At 35.4% G+C, this 18,326-nt stretch overlaps 1 protein-coding gene across 2 annotated transcripts in view; it reads left to right on the top strand.

Moving 5' to 3' along the window:
* Nucleotides 1-18,326, top strand: part of ABCD3 (ATP binding cassette subfamily D member 3) — an 83,021-nt gene that overhangs the window by 45,063 nt on the left and 19,632 nt on the right. The window contains exons 8-17 of one of the 2 annotated variants that reach the window (XR_007479151.1): nucleotides 1,287-1,343; nucleotides 3,285-3,427; nucleotides 6,111-6,180; nucleotides 8,555-8,624; nucleotides 8,709-8,806; nucleotides 8,919-9,010; nucleotides 10,589-10,680; nucleotides 10,767-10,830; nucleotides 10,959-11,022; nucleotides 11,552-11,647. Coding sequence is in view for 1 of the 2 variants with exons in the window: in XM_004263044.3 (XP_004263092.1) it covers nucleotides 1,287-1,343; nucleotides 3,285-3,427; nucleotides 6,111-6,180; nucleotides 8,555-8,624; nucleotides 8,709-8,806; nucleotides 8,919-9,010; nucleotides 10,589-10,680; nucleotides 10,767-10,830; nucleotides 10,959-11,022 (750 nt within the window). In the remaining variant the exon portion in view is untranslated. The remainder of the gene's footprint in view (nucleotides 1-1,286; nucleotides 1,344-3,284; nucleotides 3,428-6,110; nucleotides 6,181-8,554; nucleotides 8,625-8,708; nucleotides 8,807-8,918; nucleotides 9,011-10,588; nucleotides 10,681-10,766; nucleotides 10,831-10,958; nucleotides 11,023-11,551; nucleotides 11,648-18,326) is intronic. The other variant, XM_004263044.3, reaches the window with a different exon arrangement.

The raw sequence follows: 18,326 nt of genomic DNA, 5'->3' as shown, positions 1-18,326 counted from the left end.
TCAACCATGTGGATGGAAGGAGGTTAGGCAGTTCTAAGAAAAGCGATCTGTATCCCTCTTGATAGGCCCACTGCTAGGACACCTTTTCACTTCATGCCAAACTTTGTTCTTTATTTAGCTCTCTTTAAGTCTTTACTGATCCAAACTCTAGAAACTCAGACAGCTGCAAGTTGTTCAGTAATTCAGCTGCTTTTTTCCCTCCGCCCATCACCACATTTTAGTTCGTTCTCTGTGTGTGTGTGTAGGGGGGAGGTGCTGTATATAATATTTTTCATGTAATTCTGTAGACATTGTTGTGTATTCTTTATTACATCTTGGCACTTGAGTAAGTCCATAGCTCAGGACTTGTCACAGCTGCCGTAAAGAAAAATATCAAATTAATTGATTGTAGTGGTGCTATATACGACAGTATATTTAGTTTATAAAATATCTGATTGTTTGAACTCTGACTTCAATTGAGTCATTATTTTTGTCAGTAACTTAAGTGTACTTGAATTTTATATATCTAAGTATATGTTTAAATATATCTAACTTCTTGATAATTCGTAAGACAAGAAAGAAAAGGTTCATCTTAGTACAAGCCAATTAATAAACGAAGCCACCTATCCTAATATAGTCAGAAAGGAGTGGCTATGGACTTAAAGTAAATGAACACAGTTTGGGTTTCTTGAAAAACAGTTCAAAATATGTACAACTTTTGGTATGTCAGTTGAGTTGTCTCTGTGTGAGGAGCAGTACATTAATGTATTATTTTAGTTCTAGGAGCTTGAGTTTTAGGTCAGAAAATTAGATTCATAAGCTCACTCACCATATTTCAACATGTAGATGTTATGATAAAATCAGACAACGTTAAGAGCAGAAAGAGTCTCTCATTTTTCAGGTGAAGATATATAGAAACCAGAAAAGCTGTTAGTAGATTTGGGGTTAAAACTCAGGTCATTTTATTCAGTGTCTTTATACTACATTGAGAAATTGCTAAGTAAGTAATGGCTAATTATCACAGTAGAGCTACCTTAGTTGATGGAAAGTGGTAAATACTTTTCCCCGTTGATGGTCAGTAGACATTGGCCAGGCTGTCTCCATTTTGGGTTTCTTGAGAGTAAGAACTGTGTCTTTTATGTATTCATTGAGCTGCTTACTGTTACAGTACATTATACATACTGGGAACTCTGCATGTTGACAATTATAAATGTCGAATAGCATTTTGTATTTAACATGTTTATTGGCTATCAGTCTAGGCAATCTAGTTCTTTTTAATTCTGAACGTTCTGATGTTTATTTTACAGCCATTTTTAGACATAGTTTTGTATATCTTCAAGTTAACGAGTGCAATAGGAGCTCAGGTAAGTTTACTTTTATTCTATCTTCTAAATGGCTACAGTACTGTGCTGTGAATAGCTGGATGGTTTGTAAGAATTTTTATGTATCTCAATGTATTTTTTACAAGTGTAGGTAATAAAGTCTGGTTATAAAATAATACTGTACTAGAGATTTTTAAAGTTTTCTAATTTAGCTTTTTAATTTTGCTTAAGCCAGACACTTGGAAAATTTTTGTGGCTTTAACAACCAGAAGTGCTTAAACATTGAACATACATGTATTTATTGTTGCAAAGTAATGTCTAAAAAGAAATTTGGAGACAGCTATTTTACTATGCAATTTGAATGTTTAAATACTTTTAGAGTGGCCATAACAGTTTCAAGAATATTTTATAATAATATAAATGGTTGACTATCCCATGAGCCTTATTAGGTGTCTCTCTGACATTTGTGTTAATAAGAATGACCTTTATATTCTGAGTATTCTCGTTGAAGTCTAACTTTACTCATTAAATATGTAGTATTATTGTTATATATTTATAACAGTCATATAATAGTGTGGTTGTTTCATGTGTATATGTACATGTGTATGTATATACTTTCTGTAGTTGATGAATAAATAATTTATGTAGTGATTTTTGTTCTGTTCCAAAACATTGGGGAAAGCAGTTTTTTATTTTAATTTTCTTGTCTATCTTCCTAACCTTTTGATATCTCATAAGCCAGGTTTAATCATTCTTAAAACTTGTTTTTACTGTAAACAAGTGAATAGGCTTAAGGCCTCTTACCGATATATTGTAATATTTTGATGGTACTTATTACATGTTTATAATACTTAAGTATTATATTTAAATATATCTCCATGTGTTCTTATTTTTTGATTTTGTATTTCTTAGGTAGAAACTATGTTTTAGTTATCTCTTTTGCCCATACTTCTAGTAATTGTTGAAATGCATTGAATCAATCATATTGAATTTAAAAATAATACACACTATATTCCATACACACTGTCTGAATAAAAAGATGAGTAAGACACAGTTCCTACTGAAGAGGGATTATGATCTGGTGAAAGGGTAGATATTCAAACAATTGTAATAAGTGATAAGTCCAGTAATGGAAGTGTGGAAATGTATTTATTGTCCAGAAGAATTGGAGGTGATATTTGCGCTGCTTTGAGGATGATGAGTAGGCCTCCATTAAACATGTCAGGCTTGCCAGACATAAGAACAACTTCATTGAAAGGCACGTTCAGGAAACAGTTATTTCAGTATAGCAGAACATAGGATATATATATGGGAATGAGGGAAGTACCTTCGATGAGCTTGGAAAGGCAAGCTTGAAGCTTCTCTCTTAGAAGGGTCAATGCGTGATGAGGTACTTTACCACATTAGAAAGTACGGCAGCTAGAAGCAAGACGCGGGAGAAGGGAAAGGCAGATTGAGCTCATTTGGGGGAATTGAGCTTGAGGTTCTACAGAGTAGTAAGCTTCAGATGTACAGTAAGTATTTGGAAATAACATCTTGGATTCTTAAGAGTGATGGGATTAGAGGTATAAATTTGGGAGGAGAAGGGAGTGAAAGAGAAAACCTCGGAGTATTAACATTCAAAGAAAAGGCGAAAAAGAGGTTTGCGAGTTATTGTGGAATTAAGAGAGTGTCGAGAAGAGTTCCATCAGAAGAGTTTTAGGTGCTGTAAAAAAGAGTGGGGACTACAATTAGGAGTTTTTAAGTGAGCAAATTTGGGAGAGCTGGGGAAAGAGTGGTGGGAGGAGGAGTAGATGAGTAGTAAAAACAAAGAAGACCCAGTGTGTAATTTCTCAGAAAAGAAACAATTAAGGGAAAAAATTAGTCAAAAGAGTAATTTCTCTCAAAGTAACTGGAGTTAATTATAATAAATTGTGTGTGTTGCATTCAGTGAATTTATTATATCCTTGACCTTTGTATATCTTTCTCTCCCAATAATAACAGGGCCCAGCAAGCATGATGGCCTACTTGCTTGTTTCTGGGCTATTCCTAACTCGAATTAGAAGACCCATTGGTAAGATGACAATAACTGAGCAAAAGCTTGAAGGAGAGTATAGATACGTTAATTCTCGGCTCATCACAAACAGGTGTGTACAAATGTATTAAATGTATTTGGCTGTACTAAAAATTCCTTTGTATGGCTATTGAAGTCCTGTAAGCTGACTCCAAAAAGTCTAGTAACACTGTTACTGAAATTATGTCTGTGTGTATTTACTTCTTTTGAAAATATACATTATGAAGGATATCGGTTTTATAAAGTAGTAATCCTCTACGTTTCTAACCCTGTTTCTTGTTAACTGTTTAGTATCCCTGATTTACCTCTTCATGTCTTCTATTGACTAATAACTTTCTGTTGATTTCACTTTAAGCAAAGTCAAAAAAACAATTTAAATTCAAATTTACTTCTTCAAAGAAAATTTTGTCTCAATTTATCCACAAATGTTTTTCGTTTGAGACTGTATTTGGACTACTCAGAGTTAATTCAGTCTCACTGCATGTGTCTCTACCTATTCTCCAGACAGTTTAAAAATCCAAAGAAGGAAGTATTGGGCGTTAGAGCCAGCCTGACTAGTTTCAAAAGCTACCTTCTCCACTTATCAGTTATATATGACTTTTGGCAAGTTATTTATAGCCTCGCTTTTCTTGTTTATGCTAGGTAGATAATATAGGGTTGTCATGAGGATTAAATATGAAATATATATAAAGCTTCCAGCACTGTTTTTAATATGTAGCAAGTGCTCAATACATTTTCTCGCATATTGATGATCTGTCAACCTTAAGTCATCTTGAGGGTCCTAATATTTATTTACTACCCTGTTGGCATTACAGAATTATTTAGGAAATTATTCTTTTAACAGTTCCCTCTTCCTTTATTTCCTTGGATTGCTAAAATAGTACCAGTTCTAAATAGGGTTTTTGTGCTGTAGGGAGACAGAAGAATAGAAGGTTGAGTAGAGAGGTGATCTGCCAAGTGAATGAAAGATGGTATCAGCTAGGATGCTTTCCATTGCAAGAAACAGAAAACCCTGACTCAGGTGGCTGCAACAATAAAGACATTTACTACTTCACATAAAAACTCTTAAAGATAGAGCAGTTCCAGGCGCAGCATGATCGGGGTGTCTGGGTCTTCTCTTGGCTCTCTCCTCCTCTGTATGTTACCCTTTTCCTCTGGCTAGTTCTCTTTGTGATCACAAGATGGCAAAAGCAGTTTTAGATCTCACCAGCCCTCCTCTCCTGCAAAAAGTCCAGAAACAAAAACAGACCATTTCTGCTGTCTCTTTAAGAGAGCAAGGAATCTTCGCCAGAAGCCCCACAACAGACTTTCTTTCACATCTCATTGGCCAGAATTATCACTAAAGCAATTACAGCAAAGTGATTGGCTTAGACCATTGGGAACTCTTCCCCTGTGGATGGAATTGAGGCCATTCCTCAACCATTTGGATGCATAGAAAAGGATAGAGAACTTTAAGAAAATTGGGGTCCTCTTAGGAAGAAGGACATGGAAGAGAATAAATGTTGGATAGGCGGTTGTCAGTATTCTGGGATGTTCTGTTCTTTCAGGTTTTAGGTTTAGGCTAAAACATTCAGGAGAAGTAGAATTATCACCTCATCTTTCTCCACTGACTTAAATGTGCAGAGGAGGTAAAAGGAAGTAAGAAAACAAATTATAGGTATAGAATTGTGTTAAACTGGGATTCTGATACCCTGGGGCCCTGTATTATTGTGTAAGGGAAATTGTGAAAGGCAGGTCAAACACGAAGCAACTTTATGGAAAGTTAATTTTACTTGAATTGGTTGAGGTAGGGGCTACCTTGTTTTTATGATGGAAAAAAATACAGGTACATTTTGGACTAGAATATAAAACTCACATAAATTTTTAAGGGAAAAAAGAGACTTTAAAGAAATATTGTGTGTTTATTAAGAGCTGTTTTAACTGTGCCTTCTAGATGCCTATGTAAATCTTTACTTTCCTCTGCTGTAAGAGGTACTTTGCTGGGAGAGTTTACATTATACTGAATAGAGTGGAAAACTAGACTTTAGTGTCAGATACGAGTTATAATTTCAGCTATTTGACCTGCCAGCTCCATGACTTCTGCAAATTTAGTTAACTATATTTAACCTTTTTTCATCCATAAAATGACCCTTTTTTCCTAGTTAAGATCCTTGTGGCCCCTGTGTACCCATTCAAATCAGCTCAAAGAAAGAGGAGTTGCGAGGCTATGCTGGGGTTCCAAGAATAAGAACAACTGTTCAGCTAGGCCTCCTGGGAGCTGGCACTGTGAGGCGGGCAGGACTTAGTTTGCTTTTCTGTCTTTTAAAGGCTGCATGTCATGGCATCACTACCTTATTTTTTTTCTGTTGTTTTCTCCTCTCCCTTCTGGTTAGATCTGTACTCAGTTTGTAGTAATGGCTGCCCTAGTCTTGCCTTCCTATATGTCATGGCAATTTCCTTCTTACTTCTTATTATATTTCTTATTTCTTTGTTCACATTTCTGAGAATTAACCCAGCACATCTTTTCCAGCCAGGCTATATGTGGCATATGCAACATATGTCGGTAGTGCAGTCTGTGATCCAGTCAGTCAGGTGCGTATCCCTGTGCTCTGATCAGTTGAGCTGGGTACAGATAGTGGCTTGAGATGTACCCAATAAGCTCATAGTCACAAAATGTCCAGTTATATACAAATATTCAGTCATTAAATACGGTATTTCAGTTATTTTTCAGGCTTAGGTAACATTAAAATTAATTGCTAAATTATTTTCTTTAATAGTGAAGAAATTGCCTTTTACAATGGAAATAAAAGAGAAAAGCAGACAATCCACTCAGTCTTCCGAAAACTGGTAAGATAACGTGTTGGAGGCTCATGTGTTTATGGAAAAAAGATTGGGGGCCTTTGCCAAGATACATATACCTTTAATCTTTAAAATATTTATTTTTAAAATAACTAACTGAAGAATTTTTATACTGTTTTCCTAAAAACTATCAAATCATTGTATTAAGCTGCCCAACTATAAAAATGGTTAGGTTTTATTAAAATAATTGTCTGTACTTTTAAAGCGGTTACTTAGGAGTCTTATTTAGTGATAAATTTAGTGATTATTACAGAAAGAATTTGTTCCTGTAGCATTCATGGAAATGCTTAATTTCCATGGAATTAATTAATTAATTAATTAATTAATTAATTCCATGGAAATTAATTAATTCATGGAAATTAATTAATTAATTAATTAATTCATGGAAATACTGTGAGCACAGTTCAGCAAACATTTTCTGTAATGGGCAAGATAATACATGTATAGTTTAGGCTTTTCAGGCCATATGGTCTCTGCTGCAACTGTTCAGTTCTGCCACTCAAGAGTAACCATATTCTGTATGTAAATGAATGGATGTGGCTATGTTCTAATAAAACTTTATTTACAAAAATAAGTGACAGGCTGGATTTGAACTGTGGGCCATAGTTTGCTGACCCTTGATTTAGAATATAAACGTTGTTTCTTATGAAAACTATACCTTGGTTTTTATTTACTTGCCGCTTGGAAAATTTGAATTTAATTAATTTTATTGATTATTCATTCAAAAGATACGGAGCACCATCTAGGTGTCTGTGCTTGTCCAGGTGGTTAGTGTGATAACAGTGGTGTGTGTGATGGGCCACATCCTCCCTTTAAGGAGCTTACATTTTAGTGGAAGTTTTTGAAATTAAATACATATTTGAGGTGATTTGTAAAGGTTAAAGAAGTTATTTTAAATTATTTCAGAAATTGAATTTTTGCCTTTTTTATATTTAACATGACTGAACTTTGATAGTATTCACTGATAAAATGCATTTAAGGTAATGTTCTAGGGGACTGCTGTTAACTAGTTCGCTCTTCACATGGCTTACCCATGCTTATCCTTTAGATTTCAGCCCAAAAGTTAACACCTTTTTGAGGCCTTGTCTTCTCTGATGGCCTCCACCAGTTATTTTCCCATTTTAATGATCTGTTTCCTTAAAAGCGTACATTGTGATTTATAATTATTTTGTTTGTTTACCAGTTTGTCTCTTTCATTAGTATGTGAATTCCATGAGCTCAGGGACCTTGTCTGCTTTATTCATTGTTGTATCTCCAGCATTGAGCTCAGTATGTAACATCTGTCATTCATTGAATACATGTTCTAGCCATTGTTCTTTTACAGAAGATATTAAAAGCAAGCTACCCTGTACTCAGGAAATCCACGTTTTAGTGGGGGAGACAATAAACAAGTAAACAACTGGATATTTTACAATATATGATTTCAGGTTGTAGTGAATTTTGTGACCAAAAATAAAATGGAATAAAGTGGTAGAGTATGATGGGGGCTGTTGCCTAGCTATTTTAGGTAGGGGATGGCAAGAAGGTCTTTCTTGAAGAGGTGGCATTTTTATCAGAAACCCATATGAAGTAAGGGAGTTAGTCACAGAATATAAGTATCTAGGAAGACAGTAATCCTGGCAGAGGGAACAGCAGGAGAAAAGCCTTAAGGCAAAAGCATGTTTGAGGAACCAATATTTTTGGAGCTCAGTGAGAAAGAGCAAAGTAGAAGCAGATGAGGTTTAAGATAGAGACCAGTGCCGGATCATGCAGGGCCTTGAGTAATATGATAGATGGAAAAGTCAAGAACATTAAAAATGCAGAATAAAATACATTTTTAGACTTGTAATTTTGAGATAATGCATGCTGAGATTAAAGCTACAGCCTCGGGCTGTGCAGCATCACTAGCGCTGGGTTCAAATTGAGTGTAATATAATTCTTAGAGAAAGCACAGACCAGAGGTTTCCAGCTAAGGCAAAGCATTGAGTGCTATCTCCAGACAGCTGGTGTTTCACCTAAATTAGCTCATCTTTCTGTTCTTTTTCTTTTGATTATTGATCAATTTTAACATGTATGTATCTGACAATATTATGAATACAGGATCATTGTACTGTTACATGCAAGGGACACCACATTGATATTCTTTAAGTAGTTTCCATTCTGTTTGCATAAAAATGGTTTCATGAAGTATTTGTTTGGCAACAGTTCTGTGATCAGCATTGTGCTCAATGAAATGTGATGTATATAATGTCATCAGAGATCACAGGCACTCAGTTAATACTTGTTGAATACAAAAATTATTTAGTTTCTTTTGTCCTCATGATAGATTCATTTTTTTAATATACAGAAAGTATATATATTTTTTGTTTTTGCTTTCTGCCAGGTGGAGCACCTACATAATTTCATTTTGTTTCGGTTTTCTATGGGCTTCATTGATAGCATAATTGCCAAATGTAAGTATGCTTTAAAAGAGATAGTGGAATGGAATTTGTGGGAAAAGTGAAGTATCGTTGATGTTTTTAACTGTTTTGTTTCAGATTTTGCCACTGTGGTTGGTTATGTAGTTGTCAGTCGTCCTTTCCTAGATTTGTCTCATCCTCGACATCTCAAAAGCTCACATTCAGAACTTCTGGAGGTAAAGTGGTAGTAGTAGTCATACTCAATTGAAATTTTAAATATAACAATAAAGAAAAGCTAGTTTTAATCTTAGAAATATAAGTGAAAACTAATATTTATTTCTTTGTCAGGATTACTACCAAAGTGGAAGAATGCTTTTGCGAATGTCTCAAGCTCTGGGTCGAATAGTTTTGGCTGGCCGTGAAATGACAAGATTGGCTGGGTAAGTAAGATTAGTAATAATGAGCAATTGCAGAGGATAATTTTTTTCAAATATGTTATCCTTAATAATTGTGCCCAGTTGAGGTTGAGATAAGGGGCAGTGAAGCCCCGTATTTCTTGCTCTTGCAAGCTGGTTTTGATAGAAAAGTAGGAAGATTTTTCTTTGATAGTGAACTTTCCATGTTTCCTTAAGATAGCTGTTTGGAGCCTTAAACTAGGTTAGTTGTTCTCAAGCTGTCTGTTCTGTGGACACTGGTATTCAGTAAGCTGGGAAGTGTCGAATTGGGGCAGTCTTTCCTTGATTCACAGAAAATTAAGTTAGTGAATAGAATTTTCTCGTTTGAACTTTTTTGTCCCCTACCAGACTTTTTTTTCCTTAGGTCTTTGATACCTGGCAACTCAGCAAAAGATAAACAAGGATGAAGTTGATTTTAATGAAAAAAGTGAAAAGTTACCTTATGGTAGCTGTAGGTCCAGTTGTAAATATGGTCAGGGTGTCTAGTAAAATTGTTCTTAGACCATCAAATGGAGTTAAATATTTCAAAATTTCAGGGTCTAATATAAAGGGCTTGGTATGGTGTCAAAAAAACGATAATGTAAAAAAAGAGCACCGTAAGTTTCAGGTCATCTGAAGAAATTAGATGTCTTTGGATCTTTCCCAGGCCTGTGGTTAGTCTGCCTGTTTCCTCTGTTCCTTCTTCTCTACTCCTTTGGCAGTTAAGGTCTTCATGGCAAGATAGAAGAAGTTATAAACTACTATGAGGAGTCTCTCTCTTGAGAATGCTGACATTCTTCCTACTTGTTAATAACTTTCTCATGCCTTTACAGCTCCTAGCATATGGGATGCTTCTGTTCCTTTAGGAAGTTTCTGCTTGTTATTCACAGAATGATCCTGTTTGCTTCTCTGGTTAGAGTGCTTTCTCTTCGACCATCATATCATTCTTCTCCTCCTCAACTTCTTGTCATTAGTTTTGATTTCTATCACCACAGTGATTTCTCTCTAATATTAAGAACACTTCATCTTTTTTCCCTCTTCAGAGGAAGAAAGAGAGGAATCCTGCAAATTCTTCCATGTTTGCAGGGAAGTAGTGTGCATTTGGCATACTTAAAATAAATGATGTCCTCAGAGAGAAAAGCCAACTTTATCCAAGGCTTTATAACTCGCTCCAGCAGGAACTCAGGGTCCATGCTTCCTGGACCTAAGGAATGCACTAGCATTAGTCCTTTTATAGTATTTACTAGAAAATTCCTTAAAATTCTAGTGGCAGAGAACCTTCTTGATTTGCCTATTAATGAAGTATCTGTTGAGGTGGGATCCTATGAGACCTCTTTTCTTAGCCGCATGTTCCTCCTCTCCTATTGAAGCATAATAATAAAACGTGTACTAATACTTTATGTTGATGAGATGTCTTTTAAGTTATCTCATTTAAACTAAATGATAAGTTTAGAAACTTCAGTTAGATTTGTATAAAGTAAAAAATATGAACTTAATGTTATATGTCAATTATATTCAAAATAAATAATAAAAATTAAAGATATAGCCTTTGGAGTTTTGATTATGACTTCTTTTTTTCTTCAGCTTTACTGCTCGGATTACAGAATTAATGCAAGTACTAAAAGATTTAAATCAGGGCAAATATGAACGCACCATGGTCTCACAACAGGAAAAAGGTAAATATGAATGCACTAGGTCACATAAGTTTTTGCTGACATGACATGATGCTTTAATACTGATTTTTCCATTTAATGTATTGAAGGAGCACAAGGCATTCCCTTGATACCTGGTGTTGGAGAAATCATCAATGCAGATAACATTATAAAGTACGTACAGAAAAGGGTTCTTTAGCACCATAAACATCTGTTAAACTACACAGTAGCCTTTCTCTTTCAGCTACATCTGCTTAGTGTTTAATGTAAAATTATTCTCTTTTTATTAATTTCCTCTATAGATTTGATCATGTTCCTTTAGCAACGCCAAATGGAGATATCTTGATTCGAGACCTTAATTTTGAAGTAAGTTTTTACATGGTTATATAAAAGCTTAAATCATCTTCAGAATGTGAAATGGAGAACTGTTGTCTGAATATTTAACATAATTTTAAGGCTTCGCTTAGTTTCTGAACCCACAAAATTGCTTTAAAAAGTAAGTCTTTATAAAGGAGGACTGCCTTCGATTAAGGTAGTCATAAGGTACTGTAAATTTCCAGTTATAAGATAAATAAGTACCAGGGATGTAATGTACAACATGACCAATATAAAAACACTGCTGTATGTCATATAGAAAAGTTGTTAAGAGAGTAAACCCTAGGAGTTCTCATCACACACACAAATTTTTTTTCTATTTCTCTAATTTTGTATCTGTATGAGGTGATGGATGTTCACTAAACTTACTGTGATAATCATTTCATGGTGTATGGAAGTCAAATCATTATGCTGTACACCTTAAACTTAGTGTTGCATGTCAATGATATCTCAATAAAACTGGAAGAAAAAAATAAAAAGTAAGTCTTTGAAATAGAAATTTATTTTTCTTATTTGACAGGACTTTAAAGTTTCAAATACTACTATCAAAAATCTTTTGCAAATAAAGTCCATCTGAAGAAAGCCATAGAAGATATAGATAATTGGAATCTCCGATGTAAGATGAATATTTAAACATGCAAATATAACATTAGTCTCTTTAAATTAAAATAATTTACCATTTGGTAGTATTTTGATGGTATAGGAGGATCTGTACCTATAAAAACAAAACATAAACTTTCATATTACTGATGAAAACAGTGGAAGAGCAGCACAATAGTGCTGCAGATTGCCACTCACTCAAGACACATAACATCTCGAGCCAAGTGAATTGTGGTGCTGATCAATATAGTCTGTTAACCAAATGGGAATATGGCAGGCCAAATGAAAAAGAAAAAGAAAAAGATGAGAATTATTGTTATTGTATGATTTTATAAGACTCTTGCAGACCTAAGGGTTACTATTTAGGTTATGTGTCTATTGTGACTTTACGAATAGTTCCTATCTGAAAATCTTGAAGATTAGTAACAGATGGCTATCATGTGGGCTGTCTCTCCAGTTCCAGATACCATTACTCTAGAATAACACTGTCCAATAGCACTTTCTGCCATGATGGAAATGTTCTATGTCTGCATTGTCCAGTATAGTAGCCACATGTGGATATTGTATTCTTGAAATATGGCTAGTACAGTTCAGGAACTGAATTTTAGATTTTACTTAATTTTAATGAATTTGACCTTAAATAGCCGTGTGACTAGTGGCTATTGTATTGGACAGCACAACTCTAGAATTCTCTACATGTTTATGTTTATGGTCCTCTGTAATTTGTGTTGTATATGGAGATTCTTTTCAACTGCTGTTATTGAAGGAATGTTTTCTGATAGTTTATAAAATAAGGAGTATAATTACTGGATTTGTTTTCAAAGTGTTATAGGTAAGTCTTCAGTTTTTCTACTCTTAGTCATGTATATTTATTATGTACGTCTCCACTTTCTTTTTAAGGAACTGTAAAAATGAAAATTGTTGGTTATGCAAAGTACTTTGGACTTATTCAACAATGAGTGTTATATATTGTCATGTTTATTTTAAAGCCAGGAAACAAAAAGGGAAGTACAGAAAATGTGAATATACTTGGTAAATATTTAATGGCACAAGTATTACAGAAGTATTACAGAAGTATTACAGAAACACTAAATGAGTGTTTTCTCATTTAGCTCCAGGTGCTGCAGTCAGAGCTACAGCTCTAGGTGCTGCTTTGCTCCCTTGGCAAAGTAGGTGGCCACCTACAGGGCTTGATTTCAGGAATAAAACAGAGCTTAAAACTCCATCTTTGATAGATTTTCAGTAGCCCCTTTATTGTCACTACCCAAGAGTAAAAAGGGCCATGAGATTTCTCCATTGAAGAATCCTCTTAGCCCTTTCTCCTACTTTCCCTCACTTGTGTCTTTACACAGACATAGAATACGCCAACAATACAGATGCGCACATGGCTTGAGCCTAGTGAGGAGAGATTTGGGATCTGTATGTGCAGCCACGTGGAATAAATAGATCATGATTATGGTCTGTGATATGCTCACTTTGTCATAGTGTTACCACACTAATGCTGTCCCTTTCATCTTAGTCCAAAGCCGCCCTTCCCTTTAAAGCCTTTATGTTTGAATTTTAGTATACTTCTGGCCAGTCCTGATACCTTCACTTTTAGTCTCAGAAAGGACCTAACTTTTTTGCTCTTATTTTGGTTTCATTTTAGAAAGTCTTATTTTAGTTATCAGTCACACCCCTGCTTGTTTAAGTTTTTTTACTCTGTGACCATGTTCCATATCACTGTTGTTTATTCTGTGATTCTTGTATTGTTTTCTCCTCCACTTGGAGCTGTTTCTTTGACTTCTGTACTTTTGGTCCACTGTTAATAAATTCCTCTTCTGTCTCTTTCTGACTTAGGGTATTCTAAGTTAGACTTGGCTTTTTCTCATTTATTTTGTCTTTCTATCATTTTTTTAACATTGTTTTATTTTGTTTTTTAATTCAACAAACATCCATCACTTCTTTGTAACATCTGATTGTTTTCTATCCATCTGGCTTACTTGAAAATAAAGTAAAGATTCCTTTCTCCTGCAAAGAGGCATGATAAAACTGAGACTTGGCCATCACAAATAAATGTGTCCTACTTTATGATCAGTTTGCCTTTTGTGTTACCTAACAATCAAATAATGTAAGCTTCTTTGAGATAGGAGATTTTATATCTTATTCCTTTATAAACTCCCTCAGCAATGGCATATTTATATAGACTGGAGAAACCCTAAGAAATAACTACTTGCAGGTTATAATGTGGGCATTAAAATAGTACTTTGTAACTTACTAAAATTTTTACCTTTTCAGTAAGCGAGCATATTTTAATGTTTAAAGAAGCCTCAGTAAGTCTTCGTAAACAGCATACTTTCATGTAATCTCTCTTTTATTTAAATCATATTTATGTGTAGAATATTTTGATGTTTTATTATAGTAAATTCATAGGAAGTAGGATTTATCAAGAAGTGATATTTCTGGGGGAATATTTTTATTGGTAAAGATATGGTGGTTCAAAGCATTCGTTGCCCCAGTAAAGCAATCCAGGATCCTCAATAATAGAGTGTTATTGGGACTTCCCTGGTGGTTCAGTGGTTAAGAATCCGCCTGCCAGTGCAGGGGACACTGGTTCCAGCCCTGGTCCGGGAAGATCCCACATGCCGTGGAGCAGCTAAGCCCGTGCTCCACAGCTACTGAAGCCTGTCCCTAGAGCCCATGCTCTGCAGCAAGAGAAGCCACCACAATGAGAAGCACACCGCAACAAAGAGTAGCCCCCGCTCACCACAACCAAAGAAAGCCTGTGCGCAGCAATGAAGACCCAACGTAGCCAAAAATAAGTAAATAAAATAAATTTATATTTAAAAAATTTAAAAATAGAGTGTTATTAAGAACTTAATAACTGGTTTTCAGTGAAAGGAACCCTTGGCTTTTAGTCTTAATTCAACCCAGAAAAAAAAATACATGTTTTTACAAATCTTTAATTTGGAAAAATTATCGCTGGCTTACCATGGCTGATGTCATAATTGGAAGTTTTGTCCAACATTATCAAAAGCCACGGAGTAAAGAAAAGTTAATGCTGAGTCTAAGACATTTGTGCATAGAAGAGTACCTAAGGATTTCAGTAACTCTAGTTGCTATTTATACACATCATTACAAACTTGGTTTTGAGGTTTCCCAGCATGTTGCACCAAGTAATGTGGAGGGGTATTGGATATCAGTGAAAGCCACAGTAAGCAGTTAGGTGCAGAGAACAGTACATATGGCTAACATTACCTAAATAAATCAGAGTGCTAGCGAACCATTTAATTAATCGTTCTCTGAACTTTAAGGTGCTCCTAGGGGAAACACTTTTATAGTAGAGTACAATTATTATATATAATGTATTACTAGGAATATTCACTATATTCAATTTTATAGGAAAAAGAAATATGTATTTAGAAGAAGTCCATCAAAATAACTCTTTAAAATAATTTCTCAGAAAAAAAGACAAATATCTGGAAAAGTCATTCAGAATAGCTCATTCTCTAATATACAACATAAAATTTACCATTTTAACTATTTTGAAGTATACAGTTCAGTGGCATTAAGTACATTTAGTGTGTTGTGCAACCATCACCTCTATCTTCAGAACTTTTTCATCACAGCAAAGAGAAACTCTGTACCCATTAAACAGTAACTCATTTCTCCCCACCCCTTAGTCCCTGGTAACCTCTGTTCTACTTTCTGTCTCACTGAATTTGCCTATTCTGGGTACCTCATGTGAATGGAATCATAACATTTGTCCTTTTGTGTCTGGCATATCTCACTTAGCATTGTGTCTTCAGGTTCATTCATGTTGTGGCATGTACCGGAATTTCATTCCTTTTAAGGCTGAATAATAATATTCCATTGTATGTATATGCCACATTTTGTTTATTCATTTATCCACTTGGGTTGCTTCCACTTTCGACTATTTTGAATAACGCAGAAGGCTCTGCATTCCATCAGAAAAAGTTCTTTCAGTGGCTTACAGCACCCTATAGTGTTTACCTGCCGTTACCCTACCACCGCCTCTGACCTCTCTGAGCTCACTTCCTGCTACTCTTCCCTCCTGCTCATTCTTCTTCAGCAGAATCCTTTCTGGTTTTTGAATAGGACAGGTACATTCCTGCTTCAGCCTTTGTAGCTACTTTTTGTGGGTAGGGTTGGGACTGCAACAGTCTCTCCAGATAAACTTCTGGTTTACTCTTTCTTTCACAGCTTTGCCCAGTTGTCATTTTCAGTGAGGCCTGGCCTGACCACCTTAAAAATGCAAACCCCCCCCCCACAGTTTTTTTTACCTTTATCTATTTTTTTCCCTGTAGCACTTATTTTCTAACATACTGTTTAATTTACTTATTTATTATGCATGTTCCTTATTGTATATCTCTCCCACTAGAATGTGTACTGGTAAGGGTAAGGATTTTGTTGTGTTTTTTTGTTGTTCTTTGGGTTTCTTTGGTCTCTTTTACTCACTAATGTAGCTGCATTGCCTCGAACAGAGCCAGACACTGAGTATTCAATACATATTCATTGAATTAAAAAATAAGAACGTAAGGCTCAACAGTTTAAAAAAGGCAGGTTCCACAGCCAGGGTAACTCATATCTCTCTGTTGTCTTTTCCTGCTGTGATACATTGCTGTGTGAGCTACAATTATGACTCAGGTTTTTTGATTCATCACCAGGTTGATTAACTCAGATAAGACCATAAGCTTAGAAATCAACCACTCTTGACATTTTTCATTTAACTTTACGTTGTTGCAGAGCAATTTGGTGGCACTTATAAATATTTATAATACATATGTACTTTGATACAATACATAATTTCTAAGAATCTGATCTGTAGAAGTATTTCTCACTAGTGCATCAGTTTGCACTCTCAGAGCTTCATTGCAGTATTATTAAAAGAGCAAGCAAAATGCAGATGACCTAAATATTTAACAAAAGGAGAGTATTTAAATACGTTATGATACATCCTTACTATGGAATACACTGCAGGCATTAAGAGAGGAATGGGGAGAATCTGAATATACTGACCTGAAAGAATATCTGTGATATATTGTTTGTTTGTTTATTTATTTTAAATTTTATTTTATTTTTATATAGCAGTTCTTATTAGTTATCTCTTTTATACATATTAGTGTATATGTCAATCCCAATCTCCCATTTCATACCACCACCACCCTGCCCCCCACCCGACCGCCACCTCTGTTTCCCTCACCTTGGTGTCCATACGTTTGTTCTCTTCATCTGTGTCTCTATTTCTGCCATGCGAACCAGTTCATCTGCACCATTTTTCTAGATTCCACATATATGCATTAATATACGATACTTGTTTTTCTCTTTCTGACTTACTTCACTCTGTATGACAGTCTCCAGGTCCATCCACGTCTCGACAAATGACCCAATTTCGTTCCTTTTTCTGGCTGAGTAATATTCCATTGTATATATGTACCACATCTTCTTTATCCATTCGCCTGTTCATGGGCATTTAGGTTGCTTCCGTGACCTTACTATTGTAAATAGTGCTGCAGTGAGCATTGGGGTGCATGTGTCTTTTTGAATTATGGTTTTCTCTGGCTATCTGCCCAGTAGTGGGATTGCTGGGTCATATGGTAATTCTATTTTTAATTTTTTAAGGATCATCCATGCTGTTCTCTATAGTGGCTGTATCAATTTACATTCCCACCAACAGTGCGAGAAGGTTCCCTTTTCTCCACACCCTCTCCAGCGTTTGTTGTTTGTGGATTTTCTGATGATGCCCATTCTAACTGGTGTGAGGTGATAACTTATTGTAGTTTTGATTTGCATTTCTCTAATAATTAGTAATGTTGAGCAGCTTTTTATGTGCCTCTTTGGCACCTGTATGTCTTCTTTGGAGAAATGTTTATTTAGGTCTTCTGCCCATTTTTCGATTGGGTTGTTTGTTCTTTTTAATACTGAGCTGCATGTTTATATAGTTTGGAGATTAATCCTTTGTCCATTGATTCGTTTGCAAATATTTTCTCCCATTCTGAGGGTTGTCTTTTTGTCTTGTTTATAGTTTGCTTTGCTGTGCAAAAGCTTTGAAGTTTCATTAGGTTCCATTTCTTGATTTTTGTTTTTATTTCCATTACTCTAGGAGGTAGATAAAAAAAGATCTTGCTGTGATTTATTTCAAGAGTCTTCTTCCTGTGTTTTCCTCTAACAGTTTTATAGTGTCTGGTCTTAAATTTAGGTCTTTAATCCATTTTGAGTTTATTTTTTGTGTATTGTGTTAGGGAGTGTTCCAATTTCATTCTTTTACATGTAGCTGTCCAGTTTTCCCAGCACCACTTATTGAAGAGGCTGTCTTTTCTCTATTATATATCCTTGCCTCCTTTGTCATAGATTAGTTGACCATAGGTGCATGGGTTTATCTCTGGGCTTTCTATCCTGTTCCACTGATCTATATTCTGTTTCTGTGCTAATACCATATTGTCTTTATTTTATTTTATTTTTAATTTTTGGCTGTGTTGGGTCTCCGTTGCTGTGCACGGGCTTTCTCTAGTTGCGGTGAGCCAGGGCTACTCTTCGTTACTGTGTGCGGGCTTCTCATTGTCGTGGCTTCTCTTGTAGCAGACACGGGCTCTAGGCACGCAGGTTTCAGTAGTTGTGACATGTGGGCTCAGGAGTTGTGGCTTGCGGGCTCTAGAGCTCAGGCTCAGTAGTTGTGGCACATGGGCTTCGTTGCT

The sequence above is a fragment of the Orcinus orca genome, chromosome 1 (genome assembly GCF_937001465.1).
Source record: "Orcinus orca chromosome 1, mOrcOrc1.1, whole genome shotgun sequence".
In the NCBI taxonomy this organism is placed as follows: Eukaryota; Metazoa; Chordata; class Mammalia; order Artiodactyla; family Delphinidae; genus Orcinus; species Orcinus orca.
The sequence above is the reverse complement of the archived record's forward strand: the minus strand, read 5'-3'. Positions and strand labels throughout refer to the sequence as shown.